Source organism: Rhamphochromis sp. 'chilingali', assembly GCF_963969265.1.
Source record: "Rhamphochromis sp. 'chilingali' genome assembly, chromosome: 10".
In the NCBI taxonomy this organism is placed as follows: domain Eukaryota; kingdom Metazoa; phylum Chordata; class Actinopteri; order Cichliformes; family Cichlidae; genus Rhamphochromis; species Rhamphochromis sp. 'chilingali'.
The window spans coordinates 7,119,903-7,144,226 of NC_137937.1; the positions used below are offsets into that span (position 1 = coordinate 7,119,903).

Sequence of the window (24,324 nt, forward strand, 5' to 3'; positions counted from 1 at the left end):
TTTCACTGCTCGGTGTAGGAAAGCAGAGTTCGAATCTGCTTTCTCCCTTTTTTTTCTGTTTGCTGAAAGAGCCGGGAATTGGATGACTGATCAATAATATTGGATTTGCGGATGGCATGTGGTGCAGCTGAGTCCACGGTGAATGCAAGGTTCTGATGAAGGGGCCTGCTGCACAGGCAGCTATGCATAGCGGATCAGACATGTTGGCAGGGCGGAGCTCTCGTTTTGCTATGACTACAGATATGTAAGCAACCGATGTGACATTAATGGAATAGCAATTGGGGCCCGTTGTTGTAGCAAAAGGGTAATGTGGTTTAAAGCTATGGAGGCTGCTGTCGCGTATTGAAAATCTGAGCGGGATCAATATAAAGATTGGTGCGGGCGATGGGGGAGAGAGATGGAAAAGAGGCTGAAAATAGATCTGACCTGTGGTAATTACTACAGCATGTGAGGCGCTCGTGTGTTTGAATCAGGTCTCGGCCGGGCTTAAAAAACAGCCACTCATTTCAGAAGGAAGCTCCATTTGTTTATAAGGGTGTTTGTCAGGTTATTGGGCCTTAACATGTGACCCCCTCCCTCCCTTGCTCTCTCTCTCACCCTCTCACCCCATTCGCTCACTGGCGCTCTATAGCTGTTGCAAGCGTATTGATTATTTCAAATACTGATTATCTAAAAGGCCTTCTGCTACTGTAGGCATTGGATTTATTTTGGCTTAATTATTTATGGGCCAGGGCTAGCTGTAAGTATTACTGCTGTGAGATCATGAAGGATTACATTGTTAATATTCAGCAGTGTATTTTTATTTATGTACACTCTTAAGCTTTACTGGATGAGCTTTGGCCGGCTCCCTAAAGTGCCGTCTCTCTCTCTCTGTCTCGCTCTGTTTCTCTCTCCCCCCGTCTCACCGTTTGTCTGTCTTTTGTGTGTTTTGTAGAGGGAGCTAAACTCTGCAGCATCTGAACTGGCGGGTCGACAAGAGGAGAGTGAACATTCCCACAAGCACCTGGTAGAGCTGAGCAGAGAGTTCAAGAGAAATGTCCCTGAGGTGAGTCTGGCACCCCCCCACCCCTTACACTGTCTCACACATACACACATATGACCCCCCTACATTATTTCAACTATGTGCCATTTTGCTCATCTTCACCTCAGCAGGTACTGACTGTCTGCATCACTGCAGCTGCTCAAGCCCCCGCACATACCTTTTTGAACAGGGAATTATTTCTCTTGTAAAGCCTGCATTAGCATACTGTATGTTAACAGTGCGCAGCACTTGCGAGAAATCAGGGTTAGCCTCCTCCCTTCCCCTTTCCAGTAGATCAGTTAATATTTAAATGCTGAGGCCTTGCAGTATTAGCCTCTGGCTTGGTGCGATGAGGGTTGAGGGGGCTCATTTGCAAAAAAAGGTAAGCACGACTGTGCTGGTTGCTTTCAACTCCAAAGCTAAAGCACCACTTTATGAAAAAGTTATCTTGGTGTCAGAGTTGGCAGTGGATGTTGATATATCTCCAGGTTTATGAGATGGATCAGGAACAGGTGTCTCTCCAAACCCATTAAGGAAAGGGATTCTGACTAAACAATGTGATGAATGCTGATTAGGACGCATCCCCCTCTGCACCATCCCGCCTGTTAGGGTTCACTACTTTGTCTCTGGTTGTATGTTACAATACAGAACCAGACACAAGTTGTGATATACACTGAGCTATCAAAGCAGCTACTTTCCTTTAACAACAAGTGAACTCCGTTAGTCTGATGTATCTTCAGTTCATTCTTTTTCTGAACTCTCTTCTAACAGCTTTCACTAGAATAGCATGTTTTGCAGTCTCTTAAAACAAAGCTCCACATGGCTAATTACCATAACCAAGCACATGGCTAATTAGAATATTATTACATATACACATTACCCAAGCTATTTCTCAACATATGTTTACACACATGCTGTACACAAACGTGAAATGTGCTCATGCTAAAAAAAAAAAAAAAGTCTAAACAGATGCTCAGATAAATTGTGTATTTTACTCCAAAGCTAGGCTAACATACAAGTAGCATCCCTAAGTTTGCTACAGTGATGAAGCAGGCCCTTTTAGCTTCTTAGCCATAATCTCACATGTAATCTCATAGCTTTGTGTTTCTTTACATCCACTGTTTGTCTTCAGCTGAAGCGGTGTGGACCACTGACTCTGCATTGATCTTTTCATATAGCCTCTTGCTACTTCCTTCCTTCTGCTGTCTTGCCACCAGCACTATTTTCCCCTCTTTATTTTATTTCTTAATTAATAGTTCATCTGTAATTCTTAGATTTTCTTGTTGAGGGACAAACAAAAAAATTCTACCTTAAGCCAAAGTCAAATTTAAATCTTGAAGTTGTTGTTTGCCAATGATGAGATTCCTTAATTAAGACTTTAAAGCGAATGATACGGTGGCCCTGAGAGTCAAAGCACAACAGATGTTTTTTTGGGGGGGAGGAGGCATTAAGGTGACAAAACAGCTGCAGAAGTGACAGAAACTAAAAGGGTTGCGCCGCTGAGATACGCTTAAAAGAAGGATTAATCAGTGCCGTGAGGGAGAAAAAGGTAAGGTCACATGGTTCATGTAATACTGTAGCTACGTGTTTGCTATTAGTCGTTTATTGTTAGCTTGTCACTTTCGCAGCTTGTCACGTTATCGTCTCCACAGAAACGCTTGAGTTGCATTTTATCTTTTCTCTTTCCGTTGTGTTTTTTGTGTGTAGTTTTTTTTTTGGTAGCTTTTCTATATGCTGACGTTTTCTTAAGTTGCAATGCATTTGACCTCTCAGGGCTGCCGTAGAATGAGGACTGGCGATAGATATTGATAAGACTTGATACCGATACTGTTATTGATTCTTCTTAGCTGAGCCACAACAAAACAGTTTTTATTATGTTAGAGTTTAGAAACTAAAGGAGAAATAAGTATTTGAGGTGTGCCCCACTTATTAAAAGCTAATGTTGATTATTTTTCAATATGTAGCTGTCAAAAGAAACATGTTGGCACTGGTAAAAAGGAGTGATGCACTTGGAGCCATATGATTCTGATGAACTGGACAATCTGGAACCAGTCCTGAATAGCTTTCCTTAATGAAATTTCATTGCATTAACTACAGTGTAGTCAGATATGAGATCTCTTTGTGGTTAGCACCACGGAGAGAAACTATTAAACACAAGCAATGCATCTTTCAGTGTAAGTACTGGAATGTGAATGTCATTTGAAGCGAACATAAGCTATAATATTTCTTCTGTTTACAATCAGTTCTTGTCTTGTCATTATTTAGGGGTACTAAAAATATCTTATTTAACCAGGACCCGTTATGCTCACAAGGGCGACCGTGGCTCAGGGGGTTGGGAATCGCATCTGTAACCGGAAGGTCGCCGGTTCGATCCCTGGGCTCTCTGTCATGGTCGTTGTGTCCCTGGGCAAGACACTTTACCCTACTTGCCTACTGGTGTTGGCCGGAGGGGCCGATGGCGCGATATGGCAGCCTCGCTTCTGTCAGTCTGCCCCAGGGCAGCTGTGGCTACAACTGTAGCTTGCCTCCACCAGTGTGTGAATGTGAGAGTGAATGAATAGTGGTATTGTAAAGCGCTTTGGGTGCCTTGAAAAGCGCTATATAAATCCAATCCATTATTATTATTATTTTCTAGTTCCATATTTATGTTCTTGGACCTGAATAGCTTTGCATAATTCACAGTTAAAATATAATCTTTATTGAGCTCGTCTTATCTTCTGTCTGAAGCGAGCCGTTTTTCCCCTCCCTTTAAGAAAACTTTCTTCTGACTACAAGAGGTTTGAACATCAGGTGGGTGGGGCTTGAATTCTTACATCCAGAGGTGTATGGCTCAGGTGACTACAACAGGGATATCCCCTCGCATTGACATCATGCAGGACCAAGAGTAGAAAAAGTGAAAGAGAGCATTTTTTTGTCACATCCTGACTAATCATACTTTCAGACGCTACTAAATTCTACTAAAAGGGGCGGATGTCAAACTATCCTAACCATTACACTTAATACATCACAATACGATTTTAACAACATGTAGAATTTCATGTGTCATTATTTATGTTCTGGGCTATTTTTAATACCTACTAAGAAGCTATATAGACATCACTTATTTTCATGTTCTTCTGCTTTACATTAAAAATGTGCTGAGACCTCGATGCACCTTGCTTTTGTAAAGCAAAATGGCAATTAAGGTAGATTGAACCGAGTACATGAAAAGCAAAACCTAAGAGAGATACAGATATGATTTAGTCCTTTTTCATCATCTTCCTTTGAAATGATCAACTATTGACATGTAGGCTGAATTCAAAGGGAATATTTTTATATTTTATAAATTAACCTTCAAACTATTTGCTATGCTGCCTGCCTATCTCAGCCTGTAGTGCGCTGCTGTAATCTTGTCAGTATAATACAGGCGTTTAAGACAGGATCAGGCTGTCACCACTGGCAGCACAATCCCCTTACCTGAGGCTGCGAGAGCTCGCACACGTCTGGATCTCTAGCTAGTGGAAAGCCCCACTTTTGAAACATGCCCACTCAAACTCTTCAGGTTTAACCACTAATACTCACACCCCATTACGACGTAACTCACCGGCAGCACACGTGCAATGTGAGGGAAGCTGTGGTGAGAATCCATTAACGTGCTCTTTCTTATGTTTGTGCCGCACTGGGACTGGTAGACAGGTGGAGTGTGTGCAAAAACGACAAAGTGCTGAGACAATTTTTTTTGTCTGTACACAGGAAGTCCGGGAGATGGTGGCACCTGTTCTCAAGAGTTTCCAAGCCCAGGTGAGTCGCACGACTTTTGCATGCTACGGATCACTGATTCAGCAGCAGATTTAGCAGATTCAGCGCTTTTATCGACGATGTCTGAGGCTTTGTCTGCATAACATTATAATCTACTGAAAGGAGACACTCTTGCTTAGCACACTGACCAAAGCAGACCACTGTGCTCCTGGAAAGAAACACTTGATTGATAGGGCAAGGAATCCATGGCGTGCTTTTCATGTTACTGCTCATCTGGTGCTTATTGACTGATGCCTTTTCTGTCAAAGTGAAGTAGCATCTATCTGCCATTAGATGATCAGATATCTGGCTTCTCATATTTTCTTGGCTGAGACAAGCCCTCATTTCCTGTTGTGATGGTGCATTCAGCGTGCCCCCTCTGACGTCGCCATATTGAAAAAGTCATCTGATACCTACCAAGACTCTGCTCTAGCCATTAAACCAAGGTCATAAATCACATTTGTGAGCTGCATTATGGTCCACGAAGCAGAGGCTTATGGAAATGATACCACAAATATGTTTCCAGTCTCGTTCTCCCCCTTCTAAACTCCCGCTCAGCGCTAACCTGAAAGCCTCATCATCGGTAAACATTAGAACACTCGGCATGGATTGTTCAGATCTCTTGGAAGCGATTATTGGCAGCTTCTTTTTAATGCTTTATAATTGACTATGCCCAAGTAAGCGTGTTTTCTGGCAGGAGCTATCACATTCAGCACCCTGTGGTTGATTTCTGTGCTAATTCAATTACTCCGACTGTAAAGTTCCACAAATATCAGAAGCACCCTTCCATATCTTTATTGTGCAAACAGGAACCCAAAGGATTAATTTAAGCACCATTGATGTCTGACAACTGGGAGTCTCGAGATGTTTCATAGTAGATAAAATAGATGGCTGATAATGAGCAATGATTTTTTTCTTTTTTTTCATGTTAGCTGCAGGCCTCTCTGGGTACCTCTTGGTCTCTCTTGTGTAACTACCACAGGCTCGTGTTCTGCACATTTATAAGTAAGCCAGCTTGCAAAGCAAAAAAGCTATTTTTTGATCGCAGGGTGCAGCAGGCAACTAAGCACACCATAATAATCTAATCCTCTGGTGTTTTTCTGATACACTTTGACCTTATTGGTAATGTCAAACAGCTTGCAGAGGCTTGTGAACTTTACCCAGCGGTAGTCTGCTCGACCTCAGTGTAAGCCGTGGGACCTCGACCTGCTGCTGCTGCAGGGGGAGACAGTGGAAGGGAAGGTTGGAGTTGGATGTGCTTATTTGGCTGTGTGGTTTGGGATAGACCGAAGCTCCCCTGCAGGTGCGCTGTACAGGTGGTGAACCGTAGAAAAGTCCCGGCGTGTTCTGCGTGTGCGAGGATGCATACTTGCGAGGAGGAAAAAAAACTGGGTCCCTGCCCCCCTTTTCTTCCCCTCCCTCATTGCAGTTCGGAGGCCCAGAGGAGTGCCTCTTGGTATTTGGACCCTCATCATGCCACTTCTAAAGGAGAAGTCGGCTCCTTTGAAGTGTTTGCGACATGACAGGTTCCCTTTCTTTTCTTTTTTCATTTCAATGTTCCCCACCCACTTTCCCTCTCTTCTCCCGTCCAATCTCGCCTTCTAATTATCACTAACCAGGCGACTGATTAGAAACACGTTGCCGACCTAGTTTTTCCGCAGAGCTGGAGGAGGAGAAAGGGTTAATCCCAGAGCTGGTGGCTGTCATTGGTCGCTTCCCTCCTTCTTCTCCTCTCTCTTTTTTTTTTTCTCCTTTCGTTCTGCTCTCCTCTTTTCTTTCCCTGGAAGTTTGCTAATGAGGTCCCGTCAGAGCTGAGGAGAGGTGTTAATTTGGCCTTGTGAAGTAGGAAGGAGATTAAGGACAGTGAGGAGCTGAGTTTACGGCTTAAAATACACCGCTGTCCTTATTAATCCACAGGGCCCTGGGAGACCGGCGTTTTTGGTTTTATAATGAACACTGTCTTATTAAGAAGGTAATTTTAATAAAAATTTACGGCGAAGAAGAGGAGATGGTACACGTCTCCATGGTCTCAGGCACACCTTTGGGGCTGAGGGATATGACAGTTATTTCTCAAATAACCGATCGCTGGAGAGCCGGGCCCGTTGGACCGCGCTGTTCACACAGCTCTCTCTCTCAGAGCTCTCGCTGCCATCTGAACATACAGGAAAAACAGACTTTGCCGACTCTCACCGAGACTTCGCAGGCTTCTCAGTGCAATTTACACCTCCCTCTCACTTTAGAGTATAAACTCCCCTCAGGACGAACCGTGATTCCTGGTATGTTTGCAGGAGAGAGGCAGATTCCTCCTCACATCCGGACAATCTGAATATCAGGCCCAAATTAAGCACTCATTCTATTTTTCTCTCCTCTCCTCTTGATGTCGTTCGGCGATCTCGGAAAAAGAAAACAGCAGTATGGGTCCCTAATTACTGAAACTTGCTTTACAATGATAATCCGTAGAGTAATTTAGCGTGCACAATGAGAGTTGTGGTGCTTGCGCAGATGGAGATTCTGATAAATAGTTTGTAACGTGTAATTAGCAGCTCTGCCGGTTACATGCCATTAACCCCTCAAGCTCAGGAATCATTATTGGCCCTCATTATCAAGCAGTAAGGTACGATCGAGCTGACTAGACATCAAAAACATCAAACAGCTATTAAAGCAGTGCGAGCTGGGGGCCGGTGGACACCTGTTTATGAGTCTAACTGTGCCATTTCTTCCCCTGAGGTGCTAAAAGTGATGATGTGAGGGAAGACAATGTTTTCATATATATTGTTGTTGTTGTGGTTGCTTGTTTTTCTGTGTGAGCTTTGGAGGTCTTTTTCAAATGAATTAAGACATCTCAAAATGGCTGCTGTGTCTTGTCTGGAAAGGTGGACTGTGCTGGTAATATGACCTTTCATGCTGGAGAGCGGCACCAGAAATGTGCAATAAAAAAGACAAAACAGTTGTTTGGATTGTCATATCTGCTTTAGTGCTTTTTTGTTTTTGTCGTTAAAAGCTTCTGCAACTGTATTTTCATCCTCGTTTAAGGCTTCTTGCAGATAATTTGTCCACGAGTATAAGAGCTGAGTGGAGACCTTTGCCCATAATGCCTCGCCCTGAGCTGCCCTCCCGTACTCCACGCGGCGAGGTAGACGTCCACCATCTTTGATCATCCATCGAGAGCCGACCAGTTTTTCCTCCTTTTTGATTAATTCCTGAAGGAAATGATAATTTCTCTTGAATGTATGAATATGTTATGAATAGTGGAATGAATCAAAGAGTAAAGGATGATAATTAATTACAGCGCTATGATAAAAGGCTGTGGGTGTTATGACGCAAGCTTCCTCTGTGTCATTATGAGAGGCTCCGTAATTACCTTTCTGCACGAGCCAGCGCTCCTGGCGGTGCTGGCAGTGAGAGTGCCGCTCGCTGAGTGAGTCTAACGGTCATAAAGCTTTTCCCTGCCTAATTGTCTGAGGGGCTCTATGGCACTTTCATAGATGAGGGACTGCGCCGTTAGGAAAAATGCTCGGCGACGCTACAGCTTTTCCAGCTCAATGAAGACAGATCTTCATCATGGGCTAAACCTTGCGGTTATTAGGTACAGATTGCATGAGTGGATGGCTAACTTGGGAAGGTGGTGTCGGAATGAGTGAGCAGCAGAGTCATACAGTCTGATAAAAAGCTGCTAGTAGACTACGTACAGTTTTAAAAGCAAGCTAGTGTGGATTTCTTTGTACATTATAGGCTCATATTTCTGTGCCAGTGAACCAGATCTGTGCCTCCCAGGTACCTCTGAATATTCCCTTTGTGTTATTATTCATGCCCTACCTTATGTAAGGGGCATTTACGACACCCTCCTACTCACTCCCACTCGCCCATCCTCCCATGCTTCCCCCCCCCGGCTATGACCAGGCTGCTCCATACTGGGCCGACGAGGTATCTCTAATGCCTGTCTCCTGCTCGGCTGTCTTAGGCTCATTGAGCAGCAGGCCAGGCCCAGGATCTCCAGGCCATTACCTATTCATAGCACGCACCGGCCTCCAGCCTATTGTGGGGAACATAATGGGCTCCGGGGCCATGTAAACCACCGGCTTTCTGCTCCCAGTTTATCGCTTGTGTCCTTTTCATGCTAAGGAGAGGGAATGAAGGTGAGAGTAAGGAAGTTAGGAGAGAGAAGGGAGAGCCAAGAGGGAGAGGGATGTGAGGGGGCGTGGGAGTGTAATTGGACATTAGATAATACCTTCCTTGAGTCTTCTACGTCCTTTGCATCTCCTGAGGGTGAATGGCCTTGCATGTTCTCCACATCAGTGCAGAAAAGCTGCTTTGAGTCAAACGTAATGCACCTCGATTCACTCACTGTTTCAGTTTCTATTACTTTAAAGTTTACTTTTATCGATCACGATTAATCAGAGATGAACAAGCTTATATGTGGATGTTGGATCAAATGCTCTGTATCCTGCTGTAACAATGCAACTTCATTTCGTCTAATGCCAAGTCCTGTACATGAGCAGTGAATAAATAGCCTTTTTCTGAAGATACTGATATTTCTTAGAGATAGTCTAGTTTAAGTTGACACATCACTTTACATTCTAAACGTATTCAGTGCAAGACATGTAGTAAATGGCCTCTGGGTGAATTTGAACCTGGGCCTCTGGTTAACCTGCTCAGCCTTTTGCACTATACCAACATCCTTGTTGGGAATAACTTTAAAGTGACCTGTGTAACTTCTGCCAGGTACTGTGGGCACAACTGACAAAATACAGAATAATAAATGTGAAAATATTGTAATCAGCAAGTGAATTTTAAGTTGGTATATTTACAGATAAATTTAATATAAAGCCAGGACGATGCCACCCACAGGTTTGTGAACTTTGGCTTTTGAAGCCTAAAAAAACAGATAAAAGTAGAATTACCCTCACCCAAAAGCATGCACTTCCTGGGTGGTTTGTTGGTACAAAAAGACATTCAGCTGTGTCAGCATTCACCTTTCACTCAAAGAGGGCATGCTGTTAATGTGCAATGTAAAATTGTAAGGCTTATGAAGGATTTAAATGAATGAAAATAATAAAAATCTACCTGCTATCAAGTACATTAGTTATAAAGACCAAAAATGTTTATTGTAATTGTCATTTTAACATGGAAGTTTATTCAATTCCATTTAATTCAATTTTATTTATATAGCGCCAAATCACAACAACAGTCGCCTCTTTATATTGTAAGGTAGACCCTACAATAATACATACAGAGAAAAACCCAACAATCATATGACCCCCTATGGCAAGCACTTTGGTGACAGTGGGAAGGAAAAACTCCCTTTTAACAGGAAGAAACCTCAGGCAGAACCAGGCTCAGGGAGGGGCGGGGCCATCTGCTGCGGCAGGTTGGGGTGAGAGAAGGAAAACAGGATAAAAGACATGCTGTGGAAGAGAGCCGCAGCTTCCTTAAAGATAGCCTCAAGTGGCCACTAGAGGAACTGCAGTTTTGACAAGCGCTTCATTTCCCAGAACTGGAGGTTAATGCTTGATATGGACAAATTACTTTTTCTAGGTGACTCGTATAGGTCGGGATTTGTTGCTAGCTACAAGTAAATATAGAATTGGTGAACACTGCCAGTTTTGTACCAAACCAGTTTGTTCTCATAAAATAAAACTGAGGGCTATAACAGAAAAAGCCTTCCACGAGAAGGACAAAAATAGAAATCATTATCTCGCAGATCCAAACAGAAAACACAGGTTGTGTTTTCTTTTTAAATATGCTTGCTACGTATGTTTTCTGTCTGCAGAGGTGAGCACTTTTTTTTTTCTGGCCAAATTTATAGCTTAAGAATTTACCATCCGTCAGCTTGGCAGAAGCTCAGACAGTACCTTTTTAAAATGAAATATCATTAATTCAGTAAATGACAACATAAACAAACCCAGTAGTTGGGTGGCAGCATTTCCCAGCGCTGCACCATCTTTCAGCTCCATATTGGGCCTTTTGTAGAAGTTTAATATATCTGACTGCCCTTGTTTGTTTCCTGTGTGGTGACTGATTGTTGTGATTCTGCCGGGTGTTTTTATGCTGAGACGCCTCAACCTTTCCATCAGCCTTCCCAGTGTCAGTCTTATCCCTCCTCTGCTGTGCTGTGATCTGATGGCGTGTGTGTGTGTGTTGGCGTGTTTGTTTTCCTGTCCTGACTGATGCCCTGTCGGAGCGTCCCAGTTGGGTGTATTCATCATTATGGATGCGTGTTTAGAGTCAGGGATGCACACCAGGTAAAGAAGAGAAGATGGGGGGGGGGGGGGGGTTGTTATAAATAGGCACTTGGCTCTCTAGCCATGTGGAATTGATGAGTTTCAGCACATTCTGCTCTGCAGTGCCAGGTTTAATTTCTACCGTCCTGACAGCACAAACCTCAGAGCCCAGAGACATCACGCCTGACTGCCGCTGCTGTGCAAATGTTAGCCATGTTTGAGGATGGACGCACGCATAGCGCCGGCTGCAGCGCTCCTATTGGATGTCTGACTGGGTGTACATCCCCTCCTCTAAACCCCTGTCACCTTAACAGACAGGCAATCACATCCCTGACTGGACACTCACCAGCAGCACACAGTAACTAATCCAAGAGGCAGTTTCTAAGACTGAGCTCGCCTCGGTCTTAACATGGTCAGCTACTGGTTACGAGGCAGGTGAACGCCTCTGTTTCCTCATCTGCTCCCTCCAGGCACCCTAAGTCAGACAGCAGCAGCAGCAGCAGCAGGACGAACCACAGCAGCAGCACTGTCTCTGAGATTCTCCGAGTCCTGGCTCACTCTCAGCTGCTGGCAAGAGCACAGTCAAATTAGCCAATAAAAATGTGTGAAATCGGTGGCTCAGTGCCGGCGAGGACGTGCCAGGAGAAATAAACATCAGTGCTCGCACAACCAGGAAAAGCTCGTGTGAAGAGGAAAAAGGCGGAACGGGAGAGCTGCTCCGTCGATTCTACGGCACGACTCTCTGATTTCAGGCGCAGAATCGGAGCTGCACAGACACAGTCGGAGTAAAGTTGTTTCTCCCCTCCACTGAACACAGAGACCCGGCACCGGATCAGGCCGGTGTCAGCACAAGTCAGAAGAACATGAGCTTCTGTCAGAGGATACACAGGCCTCACGTGCCGAAGTGATTTAATTCCCACTGTTCATCTGCAGTGGCCTCCCCCCTCACCATCCCCACCATCCCCACCCCCACACCTGAAGCCTGGGAATACCAGTCTTCATTTCACATGATGCTCGGCTGTGAAGTTTAATTTCAGCAAAATCTAAACACGCTAATTAAATATCATAACTTTCTGAAGAAGGCTCTTGTAAAGGTACCTGAAATTTTAATTTAGACTTCAAAAGAGTGAAGACTTTAAAGCAAATCTATTGTTTTTCATTTAGACTTGCAATTTTCTTTTCTCTGCAGTGCTGCAGTACGAAGTTATGATTGATCTGGTAATTAAAATATGCAGAGAGGGAAAAATATTAACTGCTCCTTTTTTCACTTTCTTTTTGTTTTAGAAAACAGCCGACACATTTTCTCTGCTCTTTCCAGCACAGATAATTAAATTTTGCACATTGATGTTCTTTACACAGCATTCATCGGCCTCATTATTTTTCCATTTTCATCTTTCTGGTGCGAGATCGATAGATTGATAAAATGATGGAGCCTATCTTAAATAATGCAAGCGGTGAAAAGTTACACTTACTTTGCTGCTGGCTAAGTGTTTGAACTTTTTATTCTTCTTTCAAATTGTATTTAATATCCCATGAAGGTAGATCTCGCAGTATTACATGCTAGCATAAAACATTTATTCCCATTTTTGCAGTACCTCTGCAAAAAAAAAGAAGGAAAAAAAGATGCACCTCATCTCCAGTTTTAGTGAGCCTATGGTATATGAGATGATGCTTGTCAAGGCTAATATCCTAAATGATAAAGAAAGTGGCAATTCAAAGAAAGACAGCGTAAAGTAGGCCAATTAGTACCTAGGGAACATTTTGCTAGAAGAGATAGCAGCTCCAAATGTCACATGCACGAACATTAGGACCGATTGTTTATAATGTGACCTGACAGTTTGGGTCTCTTTAATATGGGATTAGCTACAATGCTAATTAACATGTGGCTCTATTAAAACCAGCAGCTGCAAGTGAAGTAACTCTCTTCTGATGTACGCCCCACATTAAAGTGTTGCGTCCTGATCACAAATCAGCGCCAACACTTTTAAGAGACCTCCTCGTTTCCTTTCCTATTTTCTACTGGAAGTGCGACCTCCTAAATCCCCCCCCCCCCCCCCCCCACACACACACACACACCCACACCCACCCCCCCAAAAATATCTTAAGCCCACAGATCAGAGTCTGCTTTGCCTTTGTCACAAACAGATATATGTTTTAAAGTCCCACTGCAGGGCTCTGTGTTTCATCAGAGACGTAAGCCACGGTGGCCTGAGGAGAATGTTAAACACATTCTCAATTAAAGCAGAGTAACTTTGCATCTCCTCGTCATTTCTCCTGCAGTCCCTGTAATTGGGTCTCTGTGGATTTAGCAGGAGAGTTCCAGCTCTTCTTGTGGAGTGGGGCTAAGGGGACAGCCAAAGAGGAAAAAGCTGCTGGTCGTCTGGCTCTGGACGCCAGCAGCTGGCAGGAAGGAACAGGAGTCAGATGCAGCCAAATGGGAGCACAGGTGGAATGAAGGCGCTCGCCCGTGCTCCAGTCCCAAACAGAGAGGCACTGTTAGTCAGTCAGGGTGAGATAAGGAGACGGGAGAACCGCCTGGGTGGCCTGGTTTTTCTACAGTTGGTTGCTATAACCAAGAAGTTGTAAACATTTCATTACAGCAAAATTATAGCTGCAGTAGTTTGAATCCGATACATGAATAGTGCATCAATAGATTACATTAGATTATAATACTGTAATGAGATTAAGACAATTAAAGAAATGGCTAATCCTTTGACAAAACTTTTAATTGGCCAACCTGTGACAATAGGACCTGTGAGTAATTGGAGATTCCAGAAGGTCTTGTTACGTATGGAGTTGGGGCCTCTGTTCTTCTCACAGATGTTGAGCCGAATTGAGATCTTGGGTATGTGGAGACCAAGACAGACACGTTGAAACTATTCCCGAATAGTGTTTCCAGTATCCTGATGAAAGAATCCACCGAATACTATTGCCAGGATGAAAGGATGCATAATCTTTAACAATGTTTTAGTAGGCGGTACATATCAGAAAAATATTCATGTGATTGCCAGACACAAAGGCTTCCTAGGAGAATGATGCTCAGCGCCTCTACCGGCTCTCCATAATGCATCCTGGTGCCATCTGTCCCCCCTATAAACAGTAACAAATATACAAGGAGCAATGGAAGAAGACCAGTGGAACCAGTGTAGGCCCTTCCAGCTGTGGACAAAGCTCAGCGTGGGTACGCTGACTGGTTTATGGATACGAAGCCCCAAGGGCGGCAAGCTGTGAGGCACTGCATGATCTAGTTAGTTTAACCACTGCAGCACCCCACATGACCTACCATGTTGGAAATGCAACATGAGAATCAGAATCCTTTATTAATCCAAGCGGAAATTATATGGTCACTGTTGCTCCAAGACAGGGAGACATTAATTAGCAAAAGTAAAATAAATAATACACTATGTTACAAAGTTACAAAATATACCAAAAAAGCTTGAATGAGTCAAACTGGTGTCTGGGTGACAAAGTCAGAATCATGTGGATTCTAAAGCTTGGCCATTTTTATCCATCCATCCAGCCATCCAGCCATTCTTCCATCCATTTGCTTCCACTTATCCTTTTCAGGGTCGCTGGAGCCTATCCCAGCTGTCATGGGGCAAGGGACAGAGCACACCCTGGACAGGTCATCAGTTTGTCGCAGGGCTAACACACAAAGACAGACAACCATTCGCGCTCACATTCACTCCCGCATTCACACCTATGGGCAGTTTAGATTAATCAATTAACCTATCCCCCTAACTGTGGGGATAGGTTAATTGAGTGGCCATTTTTAGTTCTTCCAAAATATCAACTTAAATAATGGATTTTTCACTTGTTGCCTGATAATATCTCAGTCCTGAACGAGAACAGCGAGAGGTAAATAATCACTTCATTCACCAGCTTGTTTAGATTGAAGATATATGTATGTACATTAGACGAATTTAGATCCTTTTTTTTGTACTTTAAATGTTTTTTTGGAACTGGGCTCTCTTGCAAATGAGACACTGGGTCTCAATGGGACTACCTGTATAAATAAAGGTTAAATAAAAAATAAAGTAAAATGTTCATGGATATTCAGTTGGCATTAGTTATACTTGTAGTTATTGATGGTGGTGATCAACAAATGACAAACACATTGCAGACAAACCAAAGTAACTGGAAAAACCAGCAATTGTTCTGCTGTTTTCTGAACTATATATAAAGGCTCACAAACTCAAATGTGTGTGTGTGTTTGTGTATCAGTGTGTGTATGTGTATATATTTGTGGGTGTGTGTCTTCTTCTGGAGAGACATGTGAAGGACAGCCGAAGGTGCGGCGAGATCCAGTGATGGGCTTGTTTTATTACATCTCATATTGAGACCAATCTCTGTCCGTTCACCCGAAGGACAGCCAGCTATTCCCTAACTAAATTAGCCAGCCACTGTGGTGTGAGAGGGCCTCCACAGGCACACACACACAATCACAGAGGCAGGTACAGGCGGTCATGCAATATTGTGCATGGTTCTCCTCCCCCTCTCACACAAACTTCCATACATATTTGCACGTCCTGTTGCTCGCTTTCCCTCTCTCACACTTACACACATGCTCACACACTCCCCTGGTGAAGGCAGTGGATGTGGGGTAATTGCAGTCATTGTGGTAGGTTGCGTGTGTGCCCCTGTCATGGAGGTCTGCAGACCTCCTTGTGGGACCAGGCAGCACAGATGCAGCTACCTTAAGTGTAGCAAACGCGTGGAGTTTAGGTTGAGCCACGTGGCTGCTGGAAGGGTGAACGTTGTCTTTATGCGCTCTTGTCCCTAATGAATGATCTTTTGTAGATTCAGTTACACACACACACACACACACACACACACACACACACACACACACACACACACATATATGTATGTATGTATATATATATATATATATATATATATATATATATATATAAAAAAAAAAAAAACACCCAGCGCGCCCCTGCGGGCGGTTTATCCTTCAAGCTCGGGTCCTCTACCAGAGGCCTGGGAGCTTGAGGGTCCTGCGCAGTATCTTAGCTGTTCCCAGGACTGCGCTCTTCTGGACAGAGATCTCCGATGTTATTCCCGGGATCTGCTGGAGCCACTCGCCTAGCTTGGGAGTCACCGCACCTAGTGCTCCGATTACCACGGGGACCACCGTTACCTTCACCCTCCACATCCTCTCGAGCTCTTCTCTGAGCCCTTGGTATTTCTCCAGCTTCTCGTGTTCCTTCTTCCTGATATTGCTGTCATTCGGAACCGCTACATCGATCACTACGGCCGTCTTCTTCTGTTTGTCTACCACCACTATGTCCGGTTGGTTAGCCACCACCATTTTGTCCGTCTGTATCTGGAAGTCCCACAGGATCTTAGCTCGGTCATTCTCCACCACCCTTGGGGGCATCTCCCATTTTGACCTCGGGACTTCTAGGTTATACTCGGCACAGATGTTCCTGTACACTATGCCGGCCACTTGGTTATGGCGTTCCATGTATGCCTTGCCTGCTAGCATCTTGCACCCTGCTGTTATGTGCTGGATTGTCTCTGGGGCATCTTTACACAGCCTGCACCTGGGGTCTTGCCTGGTGTGATAGACCCCAGCCTCTATGGATCTTGTACTCAGAGCTTGTTCTTGTGCTGCCATGATTAGTGCCTCTGTGCTGTCTTTCAGTCCAGCTTTGTCCAGCCACTGGTAGGATTTCTGGATATCAGCCACCTCCTCTATCTGCCGGTGGTACATACCGTGCAGGGGCCTGTCCTTCCATGATGGTTCCTCGTCTCCCTCCTCTTTCTTGGGTTTCTGCTGCCTGAGGTATTCACTGAGCACTCGGTCAGTTGGGGCCATCTTCCCAATGTATTCTTGGATGTTCCTTGTCTCATCCTGGACTGTGGTGCTGACACTCACCAGTCCCCGGCCCCCTTCCTTCCGCTTAGCGTACAGCCTCAGGGTGCTGGACTTGGGGTGAAACCCTCCATGCATGGTAAGGAGCTTTCTTGTCTTTATGTCAGTGGCTTCTATCTCCTCCTTTGGCCAGCCTATTACCCCAGCAGGGTACCTGATCACGGGCAGGGCGTACGTGTTGATGGCCCGGATCTTGTTCTTACCATTCAGCTGACTCCTCAGGACTTGCCTGACCCTCTGCAGGTACTTGGTGGTTGCAGCCTTTCTAGCGGCCTCTTCATGGTTCCCATTTGCCTGCGGGATCCCCAGGTACTTGTAACTGTCCTCTATGTCTGCAATGTTGCCTTCTGGTAGTTCAATCCCCTCAGTTCTGACTACCTTCCCTCTCTTTGTTACCATCCGACTACACTTCTCCAGTCCGAACGACATTCCAATGTCATTGCTGTATAGCCTGGTAGTGTGGATCAGTGAATCGATGTCTCGTTCACTCTTGGCATACAGCTTGATGTCATCCATGTACAGGAGGTGGCTGACAACTGCTCCGTTCCGTAGTCGGTATCCGTAGCCAGTCTTGTTAATGATCTCACTGAGGGGGTTCAGGCCTATGCAGAACAGCAGTGGGGACAGAGCATCTCCTTGGTAGATCCCGCACTTGATGGTAACTTGTGCTATGGGCTTGGAGTTGGCCTCTAGTGTTGTACGCCACATCCCCATTGAGTTCCTGATGAAGGCTCTTAGGGTCCCATTGATCTTGTACAATTCTAGGCATTCCAGTATCCAGCTGTGGGGCATTGAGTCATAGGCCTTCTTGTAATCAATCCAGGCAGTGCACAGGTTGGTCAGTCTGGTCTTGCAGTCTCGGCTGATTGTTCTGTCTACCAGTAGCTGGTGTTTTGCACCTCTGGTATTCTTGCCAATTCCTTTCTGTGTCCCGCTCATGTATTGACCCATGTGCCTGTTCATCTTAGCCGATATGATGCCTGACAGGAGCTTCCATGTAGTACTGAGGCAGGTTATTGGTCGGTAGTTAGAGGGGACCGGTCCCTTCTTGGGGTCCTTGGGGATCAGGACCGTCCGGCCTTCAGTTAGCCATTCCGGGTGTCTCTCGTTAACTAGCAGCTGGTTCATTTGTGCTGCCAGACGCTCGTGGAGTGCAGTCAGCTTCTTCAGCCAGTAGGCGTGAACCATGTCGGGCCCTGGTGCTGTCCAACTCTTCATACTGGAGACCCTTTCTTGGATATCTGCCACTGTGATGGTTACTGGACCCTGTTCAGGGAGGTCGCTGTGGTCTGCCCTCAGATCCACTAGCCACTGAGCATTGCCGTTATGGGTTGCATCCTTCTCCCATATGCTCTTCCAGTATTGCTCCGTCTCCAGCCTTGGTGGTGCTGTTCTCTTATTATTATTGTTCCCTTGCCACTGAGAGTACACCTTTGCTGGTTCTGTGGAGAACAGCTGGTTTATTCTCCTGCCTTCTATCTCTCTGGTGTACCTCCTCAAGCGGCTGGCCAAGGCTGTGAGTCTTTGCTTGGCAGTTTCCAAGGCCTCAGGTATGGACAGCTTGCTGTATTTCTTAGGCACCTTATTTGTCGCACCTTTCTGCAACTCCGTTAGTTGGCTAACCTCCCTCCGTGCTACTTTGATCTTGCCCTCTAGCCTCCTTCTCCATGGAGGGTACTGCCCCTTGTGGCTGTTCAACTTGTAGCCAAGCATCTCACTGATCACTGCTGCCGTATTGTAGATCAGCTTGTTAGTGTCGGTAATCGTGGTTGTAGGTATTGCCCGTAGTGCTGCATTAACATCATCTAGCAGACCTTCTGAGGGTACTTCACGTAATCTTGGTAACCGGCTACGGGGGATCCAGGTTTCAAGCTTGGCCATGATCCTATTTTTCAGGTCAGCTCCTCTCGCACTCAACGATCCTTCTCCTATCGCACTTGGGGCTATGTACCCAATCTCGGGTGGGGGTGATGATATCTCCCCCCTGACCTGGCGTCCTGACTCCTCCTTGCCGTAGCATTTGTGTTGTACCTCGTCAATCTCTAGCTGTGAGAGCAGTCCCTTCTTTCGAATGTTGGAACACTGAGCTACTAGTTGAGATATATATATAGATATATATATATATATATCTATATATATATATATATATATATATATATATATATATATATATATTCACTCACAGTGGATGTTCTAATGAGGCAGAGCCTGAAATAGCAGTGGGGCTAGCACTGCAGAACTATGACATCCCATGTGAGAACTTGCCCAAATCACAGTGGCTGCAGCCGTGCGTCAGGTTTCTTTATTTATAACCCGTACGGTATTGTCCTACACTCTGAGCATATGGAGGATTATGTAACACTCAGCATCCAATAGATAACCACTAAAGTGAGGGCCTATATATAAAGCTCGCTGAAGACTTGTTTCTGAGGCTGCTTAAGATTGATTTGGCACTTCTGAACGTCTGCCTCACAATGATGTAACAAAAAGCATATTTTTCCTGGCTCTTTCTTTAATAGGTCGGTTCACTCAGGTAAAAAAGAAAAAAAGGAAGTATTTTGTCTATTAACTTTAGTGATTTTTATTTACACAGGTTTTCAAATATCTACAATGTTTTTGTTTTATTCTTAAGGCTCTAGGCACTTCCGATTTTTATATTCCATTAGGCACGCCATCAGGGAGACATCTAATCAAAACTCATTGTTCAACATGACCTCAGAAATATGGCCGGGTTCTAATGTCATTTCCACACATGCTGTGCGGCTCTGAAGTTTTCGAAACATTACCTCGCAGAGGTACCAGCGCAAATTTCTGACTCAGTCACGTAGGACAATAGCCCGTGTTTAACCTGCCAGCTCACTAGTTCACAGCCTGTGTGTGTGAAGCTAATAGTCTGGTGCATTCACTGCCTTTGAGTGGGCGTCGTGTGTGCTGCCTCCTGCACGCTCTGTCCAGGCTGGAGCGTTTTCTGTAGCGTGAACCCATCTGAAGTGCACTACTTCCTCTTGTGTGTTATGTGTGATAAAGGAAAATTGTGGTATTTTCTCCCAGCTTGATTTTTCTGAAATCGTTCAAAGCTGATGCGTGAAAACACGTCTGAAGAAGTACGTTGATGGATGTTGTGGGGAGTCCGGTGAGGAGAGGAGACAGAATACACTGAAAAAGCCGTAATCCATAACAAAAACTGTGGCATGTTATTCAAGAAGCCTAGGGGTAAAAAAAAACAAACTATGTGCCCTCTACCATGGAAAACAGTGCAAGAGTGCCGAGGAAGACTAGTACTGTTTTAAAGGCAATGGGTGGGGGGGTGGGCGCTCATCAAGGTTGAGCTTATCTTTTGTTCATGTTTGCTGCACTTTGTATGAGGTTATTTGATCAATAAAAACTATTCATGGAATTATTTTTGAAAGTATCTTTGCTTTCCTCTTAGTATCTAAATGCTTTGCACAGTTGTCGGTTTGTGAGATTTGCTTCCACCCCTTCATACAATGGATGAGGAAGGAATTTCGTCGGTGGTCCTCAAAGCGAAGAAATATTAAAAAAGAAGCGATGTCCTTATTACTCAGGATAATCCAAGGACCTCACTCTCGTTATTTTTATTTCACATTCTTTTTATTGAGGCGAGGACAAAAAAAGTCGCTAAAATGAAAAAAAAAAAAAAACACTGGTAAGAAAACAGTTGAAACTGTGGCTCAGTGGTTTCCAACCTTGCGGTCAGGACTCCTGCAACGGGTTCATGGATGAATCCGAGAGGTCAGGGTTGGCAGATGCTCGCTAGAGTAAGATAAACTTTCTAAATCTGTGATATTGGCTTCTTTCTTTTGAAATGCTGTATAGTTTTAGTTTAAAACTTAACATTAGTTCGATCAAACTGTCAAGCACTAATGCAAATGCTCCACGAGATTAAAGAGTCAAGTAGAAATTTTATCTGTCAAAAAGGTGTGAAACTGCAGAATTTTATTAAATGAAATACTACATTTCTTCAGCTATGCCTCACAAATGTACCTACTAATATATTGCAACCTAATGCCTTTAACAACATCTGTTGACTGATATCAGAATATCTGTTTATGTCATGTCCATAGCGTGCTGAACGACTTTCAAACTTCCATGGCACAAAAAAGGAGAACAACCAATAACAAAACAAACGAATCAGTGTCGCTATCTGCTGGCAGCCAGATTGCTACTTGGAAGAGTAGTATTAAAAAATCGGTGCATCCCTAAAAAAAAAATCATAATTTTTGGTTAACTGACCTTTTAAGAAATATCAACTAATAAAATGTGACCGCTGTCATTTTGTCGATCGTCGCCGAGATCTGCTTTTGCAAACATCAGCTGTGCCGCTATAGCCATCTCCTCTGATTAGTCCTCATTCACTCAAATAGAAACGCCACCTCACGCTTGTCACATTGTATATAAGTGATCAGGCAGAAAGCTGGTCATTACAATCATGACATCAAATGCCTGGCAGCGGAGGTCAATCAGTGTACATTAACCAAACAGAGCTCGTTTGTTTTACAGCTTTTAGTGGCATGTTGGCACCAGCGTACATGAGCTTTAGGCTGGCATCCAGCGGGCACGAAGGGCCTCCCAGCAGAGCGGGAGTAAGATGGGTCTTGGCCAGCCCTCTAACGGAGGAATATGAAGGAGATAGAGTGTGGGGTGTTAATGTGCCCCCCCTCCTTTTCAAGCATTCAGCCACTCAGGTGATTTATGTAGCTGAAATTAACTACTTTCACATTTGGCATTCATAAATATCTAAAAGGTATACAGTGATGGACAGGTAACTGCCAGAAAGATGCCTTTTTTTTCCTTTCTTTTTGACCCTCCACACTTTTTTGGTCTTTGACATTTGTCATTACATTTGTGTGTGAGTTGGTGCATAGACAAACACACAGGGAACCCAACCCCCACCTGGTCCTAATTATAGCAGATGAAGCCACATTTCAGTGGCACTCCGGTGATCTGTCATCGACAGGCTCTCACCAGTCTGGCTGGGAGTGATATCTCTCTGTAAAATATGTATGACATCAAAAAGCCTTAAAGGTTATTACAAATTAATAATGAGTAGTGGGCTGGGAGCAGTAAAAAATAGCCTTCCCTTGGTGTCGTGTTTAAATGTTTAATTTAACATGCTCCAGTATAAATGTGGACTGCCTCCCAGCAAGATGTGCAAAGGGCCCCGAGGCCTCGCCAGACTGCTGGAGGTCTGCGGCGTACAAACCCAGACTCCTACGCCGGACTAACGTGTATTAAAAGCGACATTCAGATTAGACTGATTCATGCAGATGTGAATGATCGCCCGTCTGGAGCCGTCAAGTGTTTTTGAAAAGGCGCCTCTTCATCTGCGCCTCTCTAAGAGCATAACGAATGAAAAAAAAAAAAAAAAAAAACACTAAAGGAAGTAGTTTTACTCGCATCAAGCGCAAATTCTCGGAAGACTCGGAGACACAGAAAAGCTCTTTCTGAGCGTTTCTCTGAAGCAAGTCGAATCATTGGCCCTGAACCCCCCTCACAGTAATGTCTGAAGACACTGTACAAAATTGCCTTATTTATGCCTGTAATGTAAGCTGTCTGTTCTACTGTCGCTCATTCTCTGTGGAACCAACGATGGTGGCAGCCGAGTCTGGAGTGAATTTGCCGGGCGACTACCTAGGAAACATCAACAGTCATTAATTATGTAAAAACTCCTCTCATAGTGGGAGCAGAAAAAAGCTGCATACAACTGCAGCGCCTGCTTCTATTAGACTCAATGTACTCTACAATGAGCCCTCGCTGCCTGGGGGCGTGGAGGGATTATCAGCCTACCACCACGACCCCCACAACGACACACACACGGGCTGTACAGTACGCTCACACTGGCACACTAAATGTGACGTTCCATTAAGTTCTGCACAAATGCATGCTTGTGTTTAGCTGCGGCGGAGAGGAGCACAAATCTCTGTGCTTGTCTCTCCTTCCTAGTCACCCCATCATTCACTCCTCTCCTTCGCAGGTCCTGTTTCTTTTCCCCAGCAATTGTCTACTTTCCGGCTTTTTCACTACAATGAATGAGATCGGCAAATCTGACAGGACAAATGATACGGCGTGTTTGTCAGGGAAGGCTGGGTGAAGGGGGCCGTTTGATTGTTGATAGAGCCGCCACCAACGTCGCTCTCGTTCTTCCTCTATTTGGAGCCAAATTAACCGCAGAGCCGTCCTACGCGGGGCCTACCTGAGATCTTCTTCCGAGCCCTTGCGATTGACAACGGCAGATTTATCAAGCAAATAATGGACCTAATTTCTGCACCATGTGTTTCCGATCCGTCTTCTGCCTGCAACAGACGCCGGATTGTTTGGCAGACTTCAAGCCATCTCCACACCGTTCGCTCCTCTGTCAGCTGCGCTCTTCTAACCGCGGTTCAAGGCTCGTTCATCAGCGCTGTTCTTTTTAGCGGATGCGGCTTTGGCATGATGTTCCTCCATGCTGAAACAAAGGCAGTGCTGACACCTGTAATTAATTAGGCTATTATGCATTCCGCAATGATAATTGCCTCACTGGAAAGTCACCAGCCTTCTAAGAGGGAGAGAGAGGAGAGGTGGCTGGAGAGCGCTATCCATCATAGAGGAGCACTCGCACTCCCTCTTTCGCTGCCTCCCTCTCCTCTCGTGTCATGCTGTCTCACCTTGACTAGTCTAGGCAGGGCTAGAGAAACACTGTCAACATGTGTCTGGGGGGGCGAGATATGCAGCTGTGCCTCCCCCTTAACTAGAGCTGCTCCACCAGCGGCCTGCCAGGGTCCATCCACTCCAGGGCTTTGGCTCACATTGGCACAGTTACCCGTGACACCCCATCTGTTGTAGCTCTGTTCACTAGGGCAGTACAGTTCCGGGATAATGGGGGCACTTTATTGTTATAATTAGCCCTTACCTACACTTCTCCTCTCTTCTCTTCTCTCCTCTTAACAGTTCTCCCAGCACAGAAATCTAGTCCAGGTGCACTCATTACTACTTTTCGCAGCCCTCCTTCTCAGCACATCAACCGGTGCCTTCATCTTACCCTCAGCACGCCCGCGCTCCCTTCCATCATGCCGTGATGGATACATTTTCAGGAGACACACTTTCCTCAAGGTTTAGGTCACTCGGTGCTTGAAACATTTGAAAGAGCAAACTCAAAGAAAATGACAACTCCCGTCTTTTGAACTACAAAGACGTTCAAAAAAGATTTGTTTTCTCTTCTCCGTTTGTCTCTCGTCGGCTCTTGACTTTGACTTTGCTGTGACTTTGAGGTGTTAGTACGGAGGCTGGTGCTTTTGAATTTTGTTGAGAGGGTGGGAAACACAGTGGTTCTACCGCCTGTTGATGATGACTGGGGGGGGGGTACCCAGAAGGCACCTGCTGCCTAGCGGAGACAGCAGGCCCTTTGATCTCGGTTTAATGTC

General features: G+C 44.9%; 1 protein-coding gene across 7 annotated transcripts in view; it reads left to right on the forward strand.

The window, feature by feature from the left end:
* The window catches only part of cux2b (cut-like homeobox 2b), a gene marked incomplete at its 5' end in the record, with an annotated part of 104,844 nt that overhangs the window by 40,675 nt on the left and 39,845 nt on the right, over nucleotides 1-24,324 (forward strand). For 6 of the 7 annotated variants that reach the window (XM_080895195.1, XM_080895197.1, XM_080895199.1 and 3 more), the window contains 2 exons: nucleotides 935-1,045; nucleotides 4,754-4,801. In XM_080895195.1, coding sequence (XP_080751321.1) covers nucleotides 935-1,045; nucleotides 4,754-4,801 — 159 coding nt within the window. Of the gene's footprint in view, nucleotides 1-934; nucleotides 1,046-2,432; nucleotides 2,571-4,753; nucleotides 4,802-24,324 lie in introns of those variants that run through there. The other variant, XM_080895200.1, reaches the window with a different exon arrangement.